Source organism: Ostrinia nubilalis, chromosome Z (assembly GCF_963855985.1).
Source record: "Ostrinia nubilalis chromosome Z, ilOstNubi1.1, whole genome shotgun sequence".
NCBI classification, from domain to species: Eukaryota; Metazoa; Arthropoda; class Insecta; order Lepidoptera; family Crambidae; genus Ostrinia; species Ostrinia nubilalis.
Genome location: NC_087119.1, coordinates 8,486,432 through 8,506,001, shown reverse-complemented (window position 1 = coordinate 8,506,001; position 19,570 = coordinate 8,486,432). Strand labels below are relative to the sequence as shown.

The 19,570-nt window shown below is 35.4% G+C and overlaps 1 protein-coding gene across 2 annotated transcripts in view; it reads left to right on the top strand.

The window, feature by feature from the left end:
- The first annotated feature begins 2,942 nt into the window (after positions 1–2,942).
- LOC135086842 (carnitine O-palmitoyltransferase 1, liver isoform) overlaps positions 2,943–19,570 on the top strand; it is a 28,238-nt gene continuing 11,610 nt past the window's right edge. Inside the window, exons 1-13 of one of the 2 annotated variants that reach the window (XM_063981649.1) lie at positions 2,943–3,348; positions 4,315–4,468; positions 5,015–5,151; positions 5,291–5,399; positions 5,482–5,649; positions 5,780–5,901; positions 6,037–6,238; positions 6,662–6,861; positions 13,703–13,881; positions 16,614–16,747; positions 17,146–17,171; positions 17,781–17,843; positions 18,528–18,709. In XM_063981649.1, the coding sequence (XP_063837719.1) occupies positions 4,328–4,468; positions 5,015–5,151; positions 5,291–5,399; positions 5,482–5,649; positions 5,780–5,901; positions 6,037–6,238; positions 6,662–6,861; positions 13,703–13,881; positions 16,614–16,747; positions 17,146–17,171; positions 17,781–17,843; positions 18,528–18,709 (1,663 nt within the window). In that variant the 5' untranslated portion in view covers positions 2,943–3,348; positions 4,315–4,327. Of the gene's footprint in view, positions 3,349–3,605; positions 3,624–4,314; positions 4,469–5,014; positions 5,152–5,290; positions 5,400–5,481; positions 5,650–5,779; positions 5,902–6,036; positions 6,239–6,661; positions 6,862–13,702; positions 13,882–16,613; positions 16,748–17,145; positions 17,172–17,780; positions 17,844–18,527; positions 18,710–19,570 lie in introns of those variants that run through there. The other variant, XM_063981650.1, reaches the window with a different exon arrangement.

The following is a 19,570-nucleotide window of genomic DNA, read 5'->3' as shown; positions in this document are numbered from 1 at the left end:
TCGCCTAGTTAGACGTTCGCGTACATTCGGGAAGAATTTAATATACTTACTGGATATAGCACGTCGCATGGCTCTGTGCACACCGACCGGTGACAAATTATTCAGGTGAGAAGCTTTTCTTGCTTAAAACGGGTTAAAAACTATCTACGATATACTTTAAGTCAAGAAAAGCTTGATGCTTTATCTCTTTTGTGCATAGAGTCAGAACTGATGAAAAAGATTTTATACTTACGACGATATAATTAATGATTTTGCAAATTTAAAATCTCGCAAGAAAATAATGTAAAACCACAGAATAATAATAAGTACTACGTACAGAAGTTTTACTTCGCGAAGGTATTTAAAAAATGTATGCTCAATGTCATTAACAATATGGTGTAATTTAGCCTGTCTCAAGAGTCAAGCACCATTTTGTTGACAAACGTCAGTGATCGGCACTGCGCCGAAGCTATAGGGCTGACTTCGGTAAAATGATGTGACGTGAGGTGCCAAACTGCGGAAAATGGCGGAGGAAATACATGATATAGCATGTATTATCATGAATAATATTAACCACTTATTTACCTCTCAGTGTCTTGAGGCAACTTAAAAAAAGTACATTCTGTGTTTTTATTATTATTTAGGCAGTTAAAAACTGCACAGTATTTAGTACACCATTTTCTTTATTTTCTTCCATCATACACAAGAATACGCGTGCGTGAGTCAATGTTCGCTCGTATGTGAGGCCTTGTCGAATAGTATCCTGTAGGTGGGCCATCGTGCGTGTTTTGTTTTCGATGTAAACTCGCCTAGATGAACAGGCCTGGTAAAACTTATTTGATCTCATTGTCTGTCACCATTAACTGGATTGTTAACATGTTATATTTTAATAGAAATTGTTTGTATTGTTTTTAAACTGTTAATTGCAATAAAAAATATTTACCAAAAACAATGTTTACTGACCACACATTATTTAATTTTTGTCTGTGTTCATATAGTGTAGGTATTTTTAAGTCATGCCTTTCCCCACCTTAGGATTAGTACATACTGCTGTTTTTAGGTCAACATTAAACTCTTCAGTACATAGCGGGTTGCAATAATAATCTATTAACTGACAGAAATATCATTAAGTTCACAATCATACTAATAACGAGATTAAACTAACGTATTGAATTTCAAAAGTCAGTAGGTAGGGGCGGCAAAAATTGAATGGCCTACTAGCGGCAAATTTGTAAATCCGCCACTGAAAACCTCTATCGAACTTGATGAAAACTGCGTAACATTGACACTTTCATATAAATATTTGAAATTAAGTAATCAAGACTACAAATGGGTCATTTGTGTTCTGAGAATAGGTAACATCTTTTAGGCCAACAAGGGGGCTACACAAAATTCCCGTTCCATGTGTCTCTGGAATAGTCGTAACAAACAATAGCATTGGTTACAAAAAATTTGACCAGTGCGCCTTCCCGCACACACAACTTTTAGCTCTTCAACTAAAATTGATACAAACAATTTTATAAACGTTCCTTTAGTTAGCCAAGACCGTATCACCGTACTTCCACCACTTTATATTAAGCTCGGCATCTTGAAACAGTTTGTGAAGGCGCTTGACAAAAGTGACGAATGTTTTAATTTTCTTTCACGCAGTTTTTCAGGATTAAGCACAGAAAACTTAAAAGCTGGTAACTTTTGATGGGACTCACATTAGGCAACTGGTGAATGATCGTAATTTTAAGACATCAATGAGCGAAGTCTAGTCCTAAGCTTAAAATGATTTTTTTTGGTTATAAGTAATTTCCTAAGCAAAAAGAGATTGTTGAAAGCATGCTATCCAATTTTCAAGAGCTAGGGTGCAACATAAGCATAAAAATACACTTCATGTACTCGCATTAACATCGATTTCCACAAAATGTTGGTAATTTTAGTGAGGAGCAGGATAAACGTTTTCATTGGAATTTTCTGACAATGCGAGAAGGTTATCAGGGGCGTGGTGCTCATATATGAATGGCAGACCATTACTGAAGTTTGCAACGAGATCTACTTAAACTTGCCCATTCAAGGAAATCATATAAAATATCATTTGCTAGTGTGCAATAGAAATTTTATTAGCACAATGTAAAATTTTTGGTATTTTTTTGTCAAAATAATAAAACTCTATATTTTAAAAAGTAAAGCTGTTGGCGATCTCCCAGTATTTTTTTCATAATCAGGGCCATAGAAATAACCAATGACAGAAAAAAAATTTAAGGAATAAAAACATGTGTTGACCAGTGTAATAGGTCCCAACGGACATTATTCTCAAAATTTATAAACTTGAAGAAATGATGCATGATGAAATTTAATAAAAACGTCTATATCGACTTTCGATATTTTGATCGTTCGATATTTTGATCGTTCGATATTCTGAACGTTCGATATTTTGAGCATTCGATATTTTGATCGTTCGATGAAACGTATTCGATATTTTGATTTTCGATCATTTGTCATTCGATGTGGCGTAGGTAACCCATTGTCAATCAGCGAAACGATCAATATTAGCTTCAATGGCCCTGTCAATTGGGCTTCAATTAAAATTTTCATCAATTTGCTTCAATCACGTAAATGCAATTGACAATGGCTGAGTAAACGATCAATGTCAATTGACAATCACGTAGAATTGATTGATCGTCTCGGGGCCACTTTACACAGAAGCTCAAAGTCATAGAGTAACTTGTATATATGAGCTCAAAGTTGCACAGCGTGCTATGGAGAGGGCTATGCTCGGTGTTTCTTTACGAGATCGAATCAGAAATGAGGAGATCCGTAAACGAACTAATTTCTGAAGAGATTATATTGAAGTGAGTAATTTTAACAATATAAAATAATTTACTAAATCACAGTGATATTACTACAACTTCTCGTACAAACAACTCTACAAAGTGCCATCATCTTCTTTATGTTGGTACCGCTGAATTGTATTCTCGTGTTCGTCTTCGTGTAGTCTTCGTGTTTCGTTCGTGTATGTGTAGTAGTAAAATTCCTCCTTTTTCCTCTGTGGTGTAAACGTGTGTGTGCGTCGAAAATTTGTGTTCTCCTTGTATTTTTCGTACGCATTACACGCATTCACGTTGTGTGAATGTATTTTTTATAAACTCTTTATTGTGCGTAATAGTATTTTACTCCCGAAAGTTATTTTTTGAAGTATTTAGTGTACAATTATATTATTAATTAGTTAAAAAACATATAGACAAGTAATGATGATGAGAGAAGATGTGTAAATAAATAACCACTAAGGTACTTTTTAGAGTACCTTCACCTGCGTTTCAAGTACAGAAAATATTGATATAATTTATTGGTGCTCTTCCAATCAACAGTGTTGAATTTACGGTACGTAGAGTTTACAATTATTCATTTCAATTAGAATAAAATATGTATAGTTTCTATGGCCTTGGCGATTTGAAGGTATACTTAATATCTTTTTAGTATTAATACTAATTGCTCTAATATCTCGTAATTTAATTATCTTTTTACAAAATAGTTGTATTCTATTACAACTCCTCCGCATTTACGTAAATGTGGTAACGTTTCTCAGATTAGACTTTGACACCGAGCTTGAGTTGTGTGCGTGCGTGTGCTGTAGCGAACGTATTTTTATAACCTGTGTGTGTACATTCATTTGTAATTTCGTACTTCCAAATAATAATTAAATTAAAAGATATTTATTGGACGCAGTATTGAAGTGAAGCTTGATAAGCAATTTATTTCGGGATACTTGTTTATCATATTATTAACACATTGAATTTTCATTTTGTATAGAAAATATACAAAAACAAAAGAATAGTATGTCACTACTAGTTAACATTCCTTTTTTTGATTTATTTACCTTTTATTTATTTGATTGTTTCACATTTTCATGAGTTCCTTTTGATTACCTACCTTCTTTTAAATTTAAATTAAACCTAACCAATTAGACAATTCTATTATATTATTATTATCTTTTAGAACTTCAACCTGCTGCCAATTAAAACTTTTATACATTATTTCCATATCCATTTATTATTTTCCTGAAAATAATATTGTAAGTGGTAAACCATAACAGCTAATATTTTCTGATGTACCTATCTTATCCACTTTAAATTACTACATGGCTATTAGCAAAGCGACTGCACTTAATTAAAATAATCACCAATAACAATATTATGTATTAAATTTCACATTTAAAGCTACTCAAAATATCAGGAACCAATGATTATGATAAAATCACTAAATCATTTCCTGTTTGCACTATTGTACCTACTTAAATATAGAGGTTTCTTATTCGAAAATGTAGCAAAAATTATTCTATTTTTACAGGTTCTGACCCATCATGGCGGAAGCCCACTCAGCGGTAGCATTTTCCTTTGCTATCACTCACGATGGCTGGGATGTTAACTTTGACCGAGAAGTACTGTACTTGGTCTGGGAATCAGGTCTAAGATCTTGGAAGAAGAGGCTAGCTAGATTTAGGGTGGGCATATCAAAAGTTATTTTACAAACAAAAGAGATTTATTCATAAATTTAAATTGTACAGTCACAGAATGAAAAGGTTCGTCAGTTTTCAAATTGATTCCTTCAACGAATCGCGAGCACATATTACCTTTTGAAACTATGTTACAGAATCATCTCAAGTTAGAGAAAATAATCTTTAACTGTTCGTAAGTAAAGTTCAAAATTATTCAGATCAAAGTTGTTTGACGATAGACTTGTCAAGAAGATTAATATGATTGATAAACTAAAACCTTCTTGTTGGTTCAACCTGCCATTATCTATTAAATAAAAAAACTACATTTTGTAACATTGCACTGATGGGATAGAAAAATAAACAAGCAAAACCTTATTTGTTAGCAAACGTCATATTTATTTAAATGTTAGCAGCACTGTTTCTTGCACGGTTATGTTGGCAGGTTTGACTCTTACAGTACCTAGTGCAAGCGAAAACCGACACTAAGGTGACGAACCTTTTCATTCCGCGACTGTACAATCAATAACTAAAACTATATATTTTTTTTTATAGAATAGTGTCCATAATGGAGTATACCCAGGGCATTTACAATCTCTTTACGTCCTTTGGACATTGCTTGTGGCTGCCCATTTTGGAGGATTCAACATACCTTTTGGACTTGTACAAAAAACTTTGACTGTCTTACCGGGGTAAGTGCATATTTTACTTAATTTAACCATTTTTTAGGATATAGGTAGTCAACACAGTGTAGACTTCAAGTAGTATTTACCAAATATTAATAATAAACATTAACTAATTACATAAGTTATACCTACATATTTCTTCTAGACACTCAGCAATGTGGCAAGTGATAGCTTGCTTATTGGCAGCGCTATCGATGTGGCTATCTGTAATCTTCCTTATGAGATACTTACTGAAACTACTGCTAATGTACAAAGTAAGTTTTGACTTCTTATTTATTTTCATATTTTAATCAAACTCCGGTTTAACCCTACCAATGAATATGTTTTGTTTTCTAGGGTTGGATGTACGAGTCTCGTGCTCCTGGTGCTAGAATATCTTTGAAATCAAAGCTTTGGGTCAGTGTAGTAAAAGTGTTGTCTGGATGGAATAAACCCAAGCTTTATAGTTTCCAAGGGTCACTGCCAAGGTTGCCTTTGCCTGCAGTCAAGGATACTATGCGACGGGTAAATAACTATTTTATAGTCAGCATAATTTTACCATTGCTTGAATATTATCTCTTTTTATGATTTATGTTACTCAACCGCATCAACCCTGATTTACTTCAAACAATGCTTCTTCATTCTTCCTTTTCAGTATCTGATTAGCGTTCGGCCTCTGTTAGATGATGAAAATTATAAACGAGTAGAAAGATTAGCAAAAGAGTTCGAGGAGACAATCGCGGTCAAACTTCAAAGATACCTCGTTCTTAAGTCATGGTAATACATACTATTTTATTGTTGTTTTTGCATCCATTATATTACTGTGCTAAATATGTATCAAATGAATAATTTATGGAATTCAATTGTCCAGTAAATAACTTGTTTGTTAGAGATGTGATTTTTTGTGAACAGGTGGTCAAGCAATTACGTATCTGATTGGTGGGAAGAGTATGTGTATCTTCGCGGTCGCTCCCCGCTCATGGTGAACTCTAACTTCTACGGGACTGATGCTATTCTTCTCCGGCCAACCAACAAGCAAGCCGCGCGCGCCGCTGTCTTCATATACCTGTGCCTGAGGTTCAGAAGGCTGATTGACAGGCAGGAATTGGAGCCGGTAAGTGGACCACTTATTCAATATAGGGGTTCGGATCGGGAAGCACGTTGTTTTGTACTCAAGGTTTAGAGTTCAAGTATCAAGGTGGTTTATGTTAGATTTATACATGTTTTGATGTATGCAACACTATTTTTCATTAAACCTGAGCGATAAATATTATTACATTGTGTGTTGTACGTAGTTGTAGTTTATGTTGCTTTTATGCGAGAATCATCAACACATTTTCCTCAAGTAATTTAACTAGCTAGATGATTGATGACTTGTGAAAGAAGATTTATATGAAAATACTTTTCAATAATTATTTGATTATTATTAGATGTGATGATTGAATTTGAATGTATAAAATCTGTGATATATAGAATTATCCGTTAATATACGGTCATGTCCTTATAAACAGTCTTGTAACGGATAGCTGTTCCACAGATAATGCTGCAAGGCATGGTGCCTTTATGCTCTTGGCAATACGAGCGACTTTTCAACACCGTTCGCGTGCCAGGCATCGAGACAGACAAAATCGTGCACTACCAGGACTCTAACCATATCACCGTGTACCACAAAGGCAGATACTTCAAAGTCATGGTGAACTCCCGAGGCCGCTTGCTCAAGCCATGTGATATTCAAGTGTGAGTGATTGATCTACTACACCTTATCTTCTATAGTAGCGCTAAGGCTGGGTTACACCATCTTACTTTAACTTTGACTAACGTCAAAAATCCTGTCCTCCATTGAAAAACACTGGTTATCGTTATACTTACGGTTATAGTACCAGTAGCGGCGTAAGGGGGGGGCGGTGGGGGCGGTCCGCCCCGTGTGCCAAGCATCAGGGGGTGACACAAGTCGCGCAGATTAGTACTCATTGGCACATCTGCATGGCAAATCTTGGGTATATGTCATGATGGGGGGGGGGGGGGGGGGGGGTTACGATTGTCTTTCAATCTTCGAATCGGTAGGTAACCCCAAAATCCTGGGGGTTACCAGGGGGTGCCTTAGGACTTATGACTGGGGGGACGGGGGGGTGATCGCCCCGGGTGCCAACCCATGCTACGCCGCCACTGTATAGTACGGTCCCGATTTTAATTTGTATGAAAATCAAATAGGTGTACCTAATGTGCGCACTTCCATACTGATCAACTGCCCGATTAAACTATCGGCCGACGTAAAATCGATAGTCTGCGCCTCAGGTCTGCGCCTAGACCACGGGCTTAGTACTCAGCCTAAGTCACTGGCACAACAGAAAAAATAGTATTTACACATCGAACATTGCAGAGTCATTCCAAGAGTGAGGTAGCTGTATTCGATATTTGAATTTGAATGTGTAAGTGTTGTTTGTGTTCTGTATTCAAATAATATTATGTCGTTCAGTTATTTGGATCGCACATTGCACTCCAGTGTTAAGTTTTGTTTAAGCCCTCTGTCTTACTCCTGAACGCACCTTTAAGGACTAATTCGCGCAAAAAAAGTTAATTAATTACGTAAAAAGACCTTGCGAATTTCATTGAAAGCGGGCAGCTACGTAACGGATATGCATTCATTGTGCAATTGAGACCGCTCCGTATGCGTCGATTATGAAGCCAGGCCAGCAGTTTAAGGTCGCACTGAGTGCCCACTTGTCTTGCCTCAAGCGCATCGCATTAATTATGCGTGCAATTGTGCAGATAATTGATACACAATTGAAACGAATTGATCGTTCTCTCCATTGTCATTGTCATCACTTTTCTCCTTTACAAAATCAAATGCTTTAAAAAATCAGTATTCGGAAAAAAAGTTAACAAAGTACTTGAACCAACCAAAATCGGGTTTATATCTTCCAATACCATTACTGTAGTAATTTTAAACAGTCAATCTATACATGGAAGTCCTAACCAAACTAGGACGTCACTGTGTGTGGTATCGTAGTAGCTGACATGTATGGATGTGTCGTTCTCTTACATAATGATAGTAGGTATTCCATTATGTAATTCATATTATAAATACTCGATCGACTTCTTACATAACAAATAGCTTTGTCAAATACTTTATGAACAGTCAACAGCACATCAGACTTCACATTTTTTAACCGACTTCATAAAAGGAGGAGGTTATATGTTCGACTGTATGTATTTTTTTTTTCTATGTATGTTCACCGATTACTCCGTCAATTGTGGACCGATTTTCAAAATTCTTTTTTTGTTCGATAGGGTACACTTCCGAGGTGGTCCCATTGTCACCAAGTTAGGATCTGATGATGAGATCCTAGGGAAATCGAGGGCAACCCTCAAATTTTATAGGCACGTATATCGTTTTTCAAACTTTTTCTTAAGTTATTCAAGTATTTGCTCCTGGAAATCATCATCTCATATTGATGAGCTGATGATAGAAGGTAAAACTCCTTAATACTTAGGAGTTGGAAGATAATTCTTTTAATTTTATAGATTAGTATAGTTTCTAAAGTTATTCAAGTGTTTACATCAGATATTCATCATCTCATCATGATGAACTGGTCATGGTAGGTACAACTCCTTAATGCTTAGGAGTTGGAGGATAATTCTTTAAATATTATAGGTACAAATAGACCAACAGTTGTATTCTTTCATGTTTTTAAGGTGGGCTGACGGTTAACGTTAAGGTAATAATTAGTTAACTAAAAAGCAAGAAATAAGTAAAATTTTATTTAAAAAAATAAAACCGACTCCAAAAAACCTACACTAAAAAGTAGAAAAATAATTACTAATTACCTACTTATTTATTAGGACGAATTAATATTTATGTAGGTATACCATGATTGATACTTTTGGAGTCGGTGCAGGCAAACTTTACATGTTTCATAATCTTGGCACCGACTCCAGAAGTATCAATCATGGTATACCTACATAAATATTAATTCGTCCTAATAAATAAGTAGGTAATTAGTAATTATTTTTCTACTTTTTAGTGTAGGTTTTTTGGAGTCGGTTTTATTTTTTTAAATAAAATTTTACTTATGTTGCAAAATTATTACATCTGATTAATATTCCAGTGTTTATTGTGTTGACGAATTACGCTTTAAATAACTTAAACACGTTATTGAACTTAACTGTGATTCGAGACACATGTCACATGATAATTTTTAATGTGTTGATTAAGCAGTTAATTATATTAATTACACATGGCCATAATCTGTGGAACACCCCCGTGGCAGACGAAAGGTCAGAAATTAGGTGAAGAGTTTTATCTCGGCTTACGCACGTCGCTGGGGTTAATGTCCCGATAAAGAAGCGGATCTATAGACGTGATATTTAATTTTATTATCTCATTTAATATTGTGACAAAATAATATACCGATAGTAACGGTAATCATGATTGAAACAATCACGGTCTATACAATTTTAAATAGCAAAGAGTTTGACACTGGTTGAGGGACTCATTTTAATTCGGCGTTTTTCGTAATGCCCGCGAAAAATTATGCCTTGAATATAAATGTCTTATTAGCAGAATTTAAGCATTTTGTTACAACAAAACTAGGTTTATTTCTCCTTGATAAGATATTTACTAGAATAATCGGTGATAACCTCATCTTGCAGTCTTTATATGTCAATCTTTATCTATTCCTATCCAGGCTAAGGTCGCTTTCTATTTCGTTTCTAAAGTCCTAATATAACACAGTAGTCGTCAACACGCTGATGGTTTCTAACATTGACCCATATTCGGAGCTGGGCCAAATTGATAGTCGGCCCCATTCGACCTCTGTGTGTTTGGTAGGTACAATGTATGTTATTTACGCGATAGATATCCTGGTACGTACAATGTTATACAGCAAACATCACACGCAATAATGTTCTATTAAGTATATTAATAATGTTTAAAAACAAATCATGCCCCCAAACAAACAAATTTTCGATTTGCATTTTGCTTCACGGGACGAAGTTGCTAAATAGCATAACCCTTTCAGCACGAGAGGAAAATTTGTCGATTTCTAAAAAATCGCGTTAGTTTCTGGGGTCTTTAGGATCTTAGTAAATAGAGAAAAATTGAGAAAAAATTTAGGGGGTGACTTTAACCCCCCTAAACCCCCCCGCACGATCGTACCAATCCGTCATGAACCTATGAATAGCTATTTCATTACAATTAAAATTTAAACTAATTAAAAAAAGTCATTTTAGATATAAGGAGCTTTATTATTCTTCATAAAGACATGATATCGTAATTAGATACTAATTTCTGCAAAAAAATTCAAAAATAGCTCATGGCCCTAACCTAGAACTCTGTCAAAACCTGAATTTTGGGGGTAGTAGCATCTTAAAATTGAACATGAGCTTTCGTTTTTAGTAATAACTTTTTTTTTTGAATCCCAGATGTCGAGGCTATTATTCAATAACACATGAGGTTAGATATTTTCATAAAAGGGATCATTTTGGTTCATCTATTGGTACTAGAATCCTGGTATCCTCTCGATATTTTCACTGGTGGCTATATTTTCTACAGCGGATTTGTACTATTTGGTGGTTATGTGTCTCGGAGACATTCTTGAGTTTATTCTAGAGTAAATCTGATGTTCAGACCTTTAAAAGATTCGAAAGGTTTCCATTACTTACATTACCAAAAATTCAAACATCGTCCCGACATGCACGCTCGTGCTGTAGAACTTTAGGAGTACCTGGTACTCGGTTACATCTAACTTTTTATAAAATTAAAGCGAATTATATTTTTTAAGGATATAATTTAAATTAATACGCACAAAATTCATTGAAATCCACAAAAGAAGTAATTTAAATAAATTAATACTTTTCACGCCTCCCGTAGTCAGGTACACGTCCATCTTTGTCACTCAACACAGCACCGACTGAACGCCATTGAAAGTTTTTGTATGAAAAATAGCAAATATATCGAACCGTACGATCGATCGGAAGCGTCTTGGCGTGGTAAAATTGATTTACCAATTCACTAGATTTTTTCAAAGTCGAACGCACTTTCGTATTATTCTGTGCTGAAAGGGATAAATGCCAGAACCACTGTTGCAAAAATGAACCTTCTATATCAAAGTGGAGGGGTTCTTGCACTAAGTTCCCTACTAACAGGAGAGATTACGGAATCAAAACTATCACATGATGTAAATTTTTCTATGGGAGCTGCTACACAAGTGGTTGGTTTAGTAATTTGGTGTTCTGTGCAAAATGTTAGTGATTCTTCATCTTCTATTGATTAGGACCGAAGGCTGCGAATCATAGAATCATCGTATAAATTAATAGTTTTATTCAAGGCTGCACTATCGCTAAACTGGGAACAAATATACATATAAAGTGACTCTTTCATTTTACCAATAATAAATACTGAGTCAACATTAGCTGAGTTTCAGTGATAAAATAACAATTTTTTCTCCAATTCATTCATCCAAATAACAACTCCTTTGTAACATACTTTTAACTACCTACAAAATAAATAACAATAGCCATGTATAATTGACTTTACAATTGAACTCGTACGCCCGTGGCACTAAATATAAATACGACATCATGTGACATGACATCTCCATTTCGTTATCGCTTTCATTATAAACTAGCGACCCGTCCCGGCTTCGCACGGTTGCTAAGTATACTAATATAAACCTTTATCTTGAATCACTCTTTCTATTGAAAAAACCGCATCAAAATGCATTGCGTAGTTTTAAAGATCTAAGCATACGTAGGGACAGACAGCTGAAAGCGACTTTGTTTTATATTATGTAGTGATGAAGTAACTAGGTATTCAGCATCTCCATTCGCGTGCTATTTATTTGTTTTGTCTCAAAACAATTAAGATAATCAATCCATTATTCGTTGTGTACATGTTAATAAGCTAACAATAGCATAAATTAAAGTCTATTTAATAATTAATACGTGCTAATAATGTAAATGAAATAATAAGAGTCCCTCCCCGTAGATAACAAACTTTTGGTCGGCCGATAGTTTGGTTGGGTGGTTTGTTAATTAGTATGAACATGTATGAAAGTGCGCACATTACACCGATGTAGGTGTAGACCGATTCCTCGTCCTTTAAAGCCAAAAAATCGCCAGATAAGCAGTCGGCATAACAAGGCAGGTATTTGACCACAATCTTTTATCAGTTGCACCATAATATCTTACTTTAACTTTAACAAATCGTCAGTTGCAGGTTCACTTGGGGTAACTGACAAAATACAGTTTTTCAGTAGAGCCGTTTAAAGTTTTTTTTTGTCTTAAATCGGACATAACTTTTTTCCTATTTAACCTTTTTTGGATCTGTTTTTACAGAAATGCTTAGAATTCTACGCGGTTTTAGATTAAATAAAAAGAATTATCTAATATGTCTTAGTTAAGGAAATAAATTGCAGTTACACCAATGTATTTTTGTACTTTTGACAGTTACACCAATTTTAGACCAAACTTTTCGAAAAAACATAGGTCAAATTGGTGTAAGTACTGCCCAAAGTTAAAACAATTTGATGATTTTCTGGGATTTGGTTACTTAGTTGCTGTATAATTTATGTAAAAGTATTAAAAAATAAGAGAATTCATGAAAAAAATAACATTTTGTCGTTTTCTTTATTTTTTTTAAATTTTATTAGAAGTAACTTTTATTTTATTCATTAAAAAATGTTAAAAGCCACGAAAATCAAGAAAAATGTGTGTTTAATTTTTTTAAGACAGAAATATTGAAATTACTAAAGTATTACTGTGAAACTAATTAATTTGAATATTTTTTTTAAGCTTTGACTTACCAATACCGTATTTAGCTCTACGGGGCAACTTAAACTGAAAACAAAATGGATTTAATTTCCCACCTCTTTATAGCAATGTTGAATTAAGGTCATGAGTACTACAACAGTAAAAGTAACAGAGTAACGACAGGTTAATGTTAGCAACGCGCAGTGACGCCTAGTTGGCTGGATAGTTTGCTCAATTTCAATATTTTTTTTTGTTGAGCTAACTTTAACTTCTTTAACTGATACTGCTGGTATAATAATAATGTAATATGTCTTAAAACTTTCTAAATTCCTATTTTATTTCATGTTATAAACCTTAGCAAATCAGTGTAATTGCAAAGTTTTGTAGCAATTTTTTTACATTATTACAGATACACCAATTCAACCTGGTAAAATTATTTCAATGTCAGTTACACCAAAATTGTGAAGGAAATCTGAAAAGTTCACACCTGAAAATGTCCGTGTAATTGTAATTTTTTTAAAGCTAGAATTTTTTTACGTATACCATTCGAAAGAGCAGAAAAAACTAAGAAAAACTGTATATTTAACTCAAAAACCGTATTTTGTCAGTTACCCCAAGTGAACCTGCAACTGACGAAATGTCAAAAATCTGTCATACTCTATACAAAAGACTATTATTATAGTTACGGTTAAAGTAAGTTGACTGAACCGACAAAGTTGGTGCAACTCAAGACTATTAATTGTAGCTGAGCAAAAGTTAGTTTTTTTTATTGATTCCAAATACTTAATAAATTGTCTTTTTCTAATAAGTATTTTGTTGTTAACAGGCAAATCCAGCAGATTCTAGACGACGATTCTGAGCCGGTGGTCGGCGAGGAGCGTCTCGCGGCCTTGACGGCAGGCGAGCGCTCCCACTGGGCGCACATTCGCCAGACGATGTTCAACCGCGGCCACAACAGAACCTCCTTGCATTGCATCGAGCGCGCCGCGTTTAACGTCTGCCTTGGTAACTACCATTATTAAAACTAATTATACTGAAAGTAGGCTTTCAAAGAACACTTTTACACTTCCCAACCCTACCTTCGAGATAAATAATATGGACCAGTGTTGAGAAGTAACAGCTCAAGAAACTCGGTCAATATTGTCAGCTTCTTTCATCTATACTATTAATATTATAAATGCGAAAGTAACTCTGTCTGTCTGTCTTGCTTTCACGCCTAAACCACTGAACCGATTTTGATGTGGCATAGAGAGATAGAGATTATCCCGGTTATTGAAACAGGGATGCGGGCGATAAAGTTTTTCTGTGACAGACAAAATTCCACGCGGACGTAGCCGCGGGCAGAAAGCTAGTTTTAAAATATTCTTAATTATACACTAGATTTAGTTTAGCTTGAGCACAGGCTGCTCGCTTTTTGGAATTATCAGGGTTAGTTGGAGGATACGTGCGATTTGATTGCTCTCACTCATTAATCTACCGGTGAAAGAATTTTCACCATCAGTATGATATAGGTACATCGGTATGCTTCAAACAGTAATAAAAGACCACTCCCACTTTTTCCGTTTGACGTAAAAGACGACCAAAAGACAAATATACTCTTCTAAACATATTCAGGCCTCCTTATAAACCTCCATTTAGGTATACTTAAAAAATATTTACCAAAAATTTTATATATCAGATTATCTTTAATATAAAAATAGTAAAATCAGATTTGCATCCTCCACTTCAGCGATAGCTTATCTACCAGACATATTTTATCAGTGCTGGGTATTATGTTGTGGCCTTGCATAACCATCGAACCAATCTTATCAGATTTTACTTGCATTGCGGATATTCCGGTGTATTTCGACTGTTTCATAGCGTATGACTCTGTACAAAGTACAGTTTATTGCAAGCAAGCATAAAACCAAATGTTATTTACGCTTTGCTAGTTAGTATTGCGATCAGTGCTTTGTTCTATAAGTCCTACATCTATGAAGAGCAGTATATTTGAGGGGGAATTATCCCACTAAGCCTAGAATGTCTACGTTTTATCGCGTACATTCTTTCACAAGTACAAGGGTCACAGACACCACGTAGTAATCATTATTTGAACTATGATCCTACCGTGTGTTTACTCGCAAACAAATTGTTATTATTAGACTTTTTAAAGGGTAAACTGTTTACTCAATCCAAAGTTCCGACGAACATATTTGTCCACGTTCAGCTCCGGGCAATCATTTCATAATACGCGAAGTCAACGCTGTTCGAATGATTCAAACATACCTACGTATCAATACATGAAACATGTACAATTAAAGGTATTAAAACACTTTACTAACGATTTCAGTATTTAAACATAATACTGAAAACGTGACTGCCCTAGCAACGAAACTAGTGCATATGCACGAATCTTATATCATACAAGTAATTCAGAATATTACGATATGGCGCAGGTTTAGTAATAAAATAATCTATTATTTGTGACTTCTGTAATCAAAGGCGCGACAAAGTAGACTGATACAAGATATATTTTGATTAATTAATTGCCAAATCTTTATTTATAGTTTCTTGAAATGTACTAAATTACTAATAAAACATTGATTAATAATGCTTTAATAGAAATATCAAAAAATCAAAACTACTTCTCGTACCTATATTAAAAATGGTCTAGGGATATAATAAGATGCGATAGTACTTTGCAAAACCTATGTTGATTAGACAATATACATATAGATAAACTACTGTTGGGGTCAATTCCATTCTTATCATTTGATACACAATGTCACACTGTAATTAAATTGTACATGACATGTGTTCGTTGCATTTATGCTGCTTATGTAAGCATAATAAAGTAAATATACCCTTTAGACTTAATGGCTCGATGAACTCGCAGAACTCGACGTTCAAGCAGTCTATTGGTGATTTTATTAATATTATATTTATAGTAGTATAAAATACGTGTTTGTACTTGAGTCGTACACTTAACGGACTAGGAGTTACCTAAGTCTGTCGCCATAACAACAATGTTAACAGCATAATAATTGTGTTCCAACAGTTAGAGGTAAGATAGCCAGGTCCTCCGTGGTTGAGGATTCCGGGTGAAGCTCGCTTTCACCTTCGGCCTGAGGGCCTAGTGTGAGTTTCCATCAAACGCGCTCACTAGTGTACATGTATGACGGGATTGTACAGCGCCCCTAGCGGGAAACGTTAAAAAACTAAAATTTTCATACATTTTTTAAACGCGCTCACTAGTGACTCAGTACTCAGCCCACTGATCGTCACTTACCATCAGGTGAGATACAGGCCAAGAGCTTCCTCGTTGTGGCTAAAAAAATGCGAAAAATAAATAAGTGGCAATACAATGTGACCCTCTATAAAAAAATAATAATCATACACAGAAAACATCATTGTACTTGCGACCTTTGGCGTAGTTGGACTTCTCATTGTTGAGTTACTCGTAGCAATGTGTACCTATTATGTACAGTCTTCAACACATCTCTTTATACTGGGACATCTCATGCGAAATATCTTTATTTGTATAGACTAATTGAAATAGTTCTTACAAATCGCCTTTGCATGTCTCAATCTTTTGTTGCCCTACCTACCAGTGCTTGGAGACAAACATATTATATTTGGCAAGTGCTGAGAAGATGCGCCGTGCAGTTGTAATAAGTCCTCCTATTTGGCGACAAATATTTGTATTCGCCTGATGCGCCGACAACTGTATCTTGACACGAACGAATCTTTTGTTGCAGACGACAGAGAGTTCGGTTTCGACGAAAAAGACCCGTCGAAGTTGGATGAATACGGGCGCGTACTTTTACACGGGAAGGGTTACGACCGCTGGTTCGACAAGTCGTTCAACCTCTGCTTCAGCACCAACGGATATGTAAGTCAACAACGATCATTTCATTTTAATGGTCAAAGAACTCGCTGCTCAATGTTATGTGTTAAAGTAAAAGGTTAAACCAGTTGAACTGTCCGAGATGTCAATTGATACGAGTTCGTATTTCTGTGCAAAATATAATCTTCTCAAAGTCAATTCTAGTATTAAATAGTTCAAGTAAGTAGTCGTATGTACTGTACACACATAAAACAGGTTCAATCGTTAGTGTGTAGATTATGTACTACAAAACGATTGACTTATGTGACTACGGATTAAATCCATCATCGCCCACAAGCTCTGTTGTTGTTGAATTGCGAACAGATGAAAGTTATTTAAAATAAACTTTTTTAATGAAATTCAAACAAACTTCGTATAATTCAACCAAATTTTTCCTTTTTCAGGTTGGATTTAATGCCGAGCACACTTGGTAAGTAAAAAGCAATGAAATAGTGTAATACATAAATTGTAATAAACACTTCAGTATATTTTATAGAAATATGAAAATGTATGTACTTTATTGTTACTTTTTCATTACATTTTCTTCACTTTAAAAATAGCATAACAAGCGAGTTGCAAGTGACTTGATTGATTTTGATTATCAATATTATCATATTATTGTCTGATAACCTCACTTGAACAGAGTACCTAGATGTAAAATGATCGAGTGAGCTTGCCCAGGAGATGCCTATTTAATCATGAATTAAGAACCTTGGGGGATATAACGATATGACTTCAGAAATACAGACGCAAGAAAAGAAATCTACTTCTTAACTATAAATAAGCAAAACACGTCTTGCTACGGGTAATAGTATCCGCATTAGTTACATAATTACGTCTTTGTGTTCCATCCTATACATGTACGAGTATACAGAGTCATGTAAGAAATATTTGAATTTGTCTGAAGCGTAATGGTTTTGATATCGTTAGTGAAGTTGCAGTTCGATCAAATAACAACAATACGATAAAAGTTGTAATATTTGTATATTGTGCAAACATATTCACACTGTCAAATGCTTCATAAAGATATTTCTTTCAGGGCCGACGCACCAGTTATGGGCCACCTTTGGGAGTACGTCATCTGGTCAGAATTGGAAATTGGGTAAGTTCACACGGAATAGTAAACTGAATCACAATCGATCTAATTGATTATAAAAACAATACGGTTTTGATTTACATCTATTATGTAAATAAGTTCAATAGACAAAGCGAGGGCTTTGTCTTTCATACAAATGTTGGTCTCTTTAATTATTCAAATTGAAACTGACAGAAGTCTCCTTTATTAACAACTCACTTCTTACGCTCGTTTCAAAAATGAAAGAGCGAGACACAAATAAAATATTACAACGTAAAAACGTTGGTTATTAAATATTAATATCACATTATGATAATTAGTTCAAAGTATGAAAGGTGATTATATTATCGGCTTGACCTTAAACATTTCCGCGTTTTTAAGTAAATAAATATCAATAACAGATTTTTCAAGCGTGTGTGTACGGAAGATAAGTTCTTTCACGGATTTAAATCTTAATCTAGTTCGATTCTTGCTTTAGATTATAACTTTCCTTGAGACTAGCTTTGCCTGCAACTTGAACATTATTTGATTAATTTTCTCGTTTTAGCAACATAATATGCATCGCTTCTATTGGTCGTAGCGTGATATTAGCGTAAAAAATTGTTTTGTGTGGTTTTCACCCAACTTTAATGTGTCTTAAATTTTTGAAAGTAAAAGTTTACAACTCATCCTTTTTACGGATCTATCATCACGCATATTTCTGCGTTCTAGATACACCGAAGACGGTAACACAAAAGGCACTGTCGAGACGCCGCCGCCGCCGCCGGCGCGCCTTCAGTGGGACCTGAACAAAGAAGAGACGCTCAGCGCCATCGACCTGTCCTACAACGTCGCACAAAAGCTGCTCAACGACGTCGACCTAAGGATACTTATGTACACCAAATATGGGAAAGGTGAGTTGTAGTTGCCATCGTCATATACCTGCGCCTCCAGGGTAACCTGAACAAAGAAGGGACGCACAGCACCTTCGACACAAAAATTGTTCAACGAAGTCGACCTACGAATACTTTTGTACACCAAATATGGGAAAGGTGAGTTGTTGTTGCCATCGTCATATACTGCGCCTCCAGTTGGCCTGAACAAAGAAGAGACGCTCAGCGCCATCGACCTGTCCTACAACGTCGCACAAAAGCTGCTCAACGACGTCGACCTACGGATACTTATGTACACCAAATATGGGAAAGGTGAGTTGTTGTTGCGCCTCCAGGGTAATCTGAACAAAGAAGGGACGCACAGCACCTTCGGCACAAAAATTGTTCAACGAAGTCGACCTAAGAATACTTATGTACACCAAATATGGGAAAGGTGAGTTGTTGTTGCGCCTCCAGGGTAACCTGAACAAAGAAGGGACGCACAGCACCTTCGGCACAAAAATTGTTCAACGAAGTCGACCTAAGAATACTTATGTACACCAAATATGGGAAAGGTGAGTTGTTGTTGCGCCTCCAGGGTAACCTGAACAAAGAAGGGACGCACAGCACCTTCGGCACAAAAATTGTTCAACGAAGTCGACCTAAGAATACTTATGTACACCAAATATGGGAAAGGTGAGTTGTTGTTGCGCCTCCAGGGTAACCTGAACAAAGAAGGGACGCACAGCACCTTCGGCACAAAAATTGTTCAACGAAGTCGACCTAAGAATACTTATGTACACCAAATATGGGAAAGGTGAGTTGCTGTTGTCATATGTGTCTGCACCTGTTTATGCACGCCATGCTAATTATTATTGTGATAGGTATTGTCGTTTTGTATGG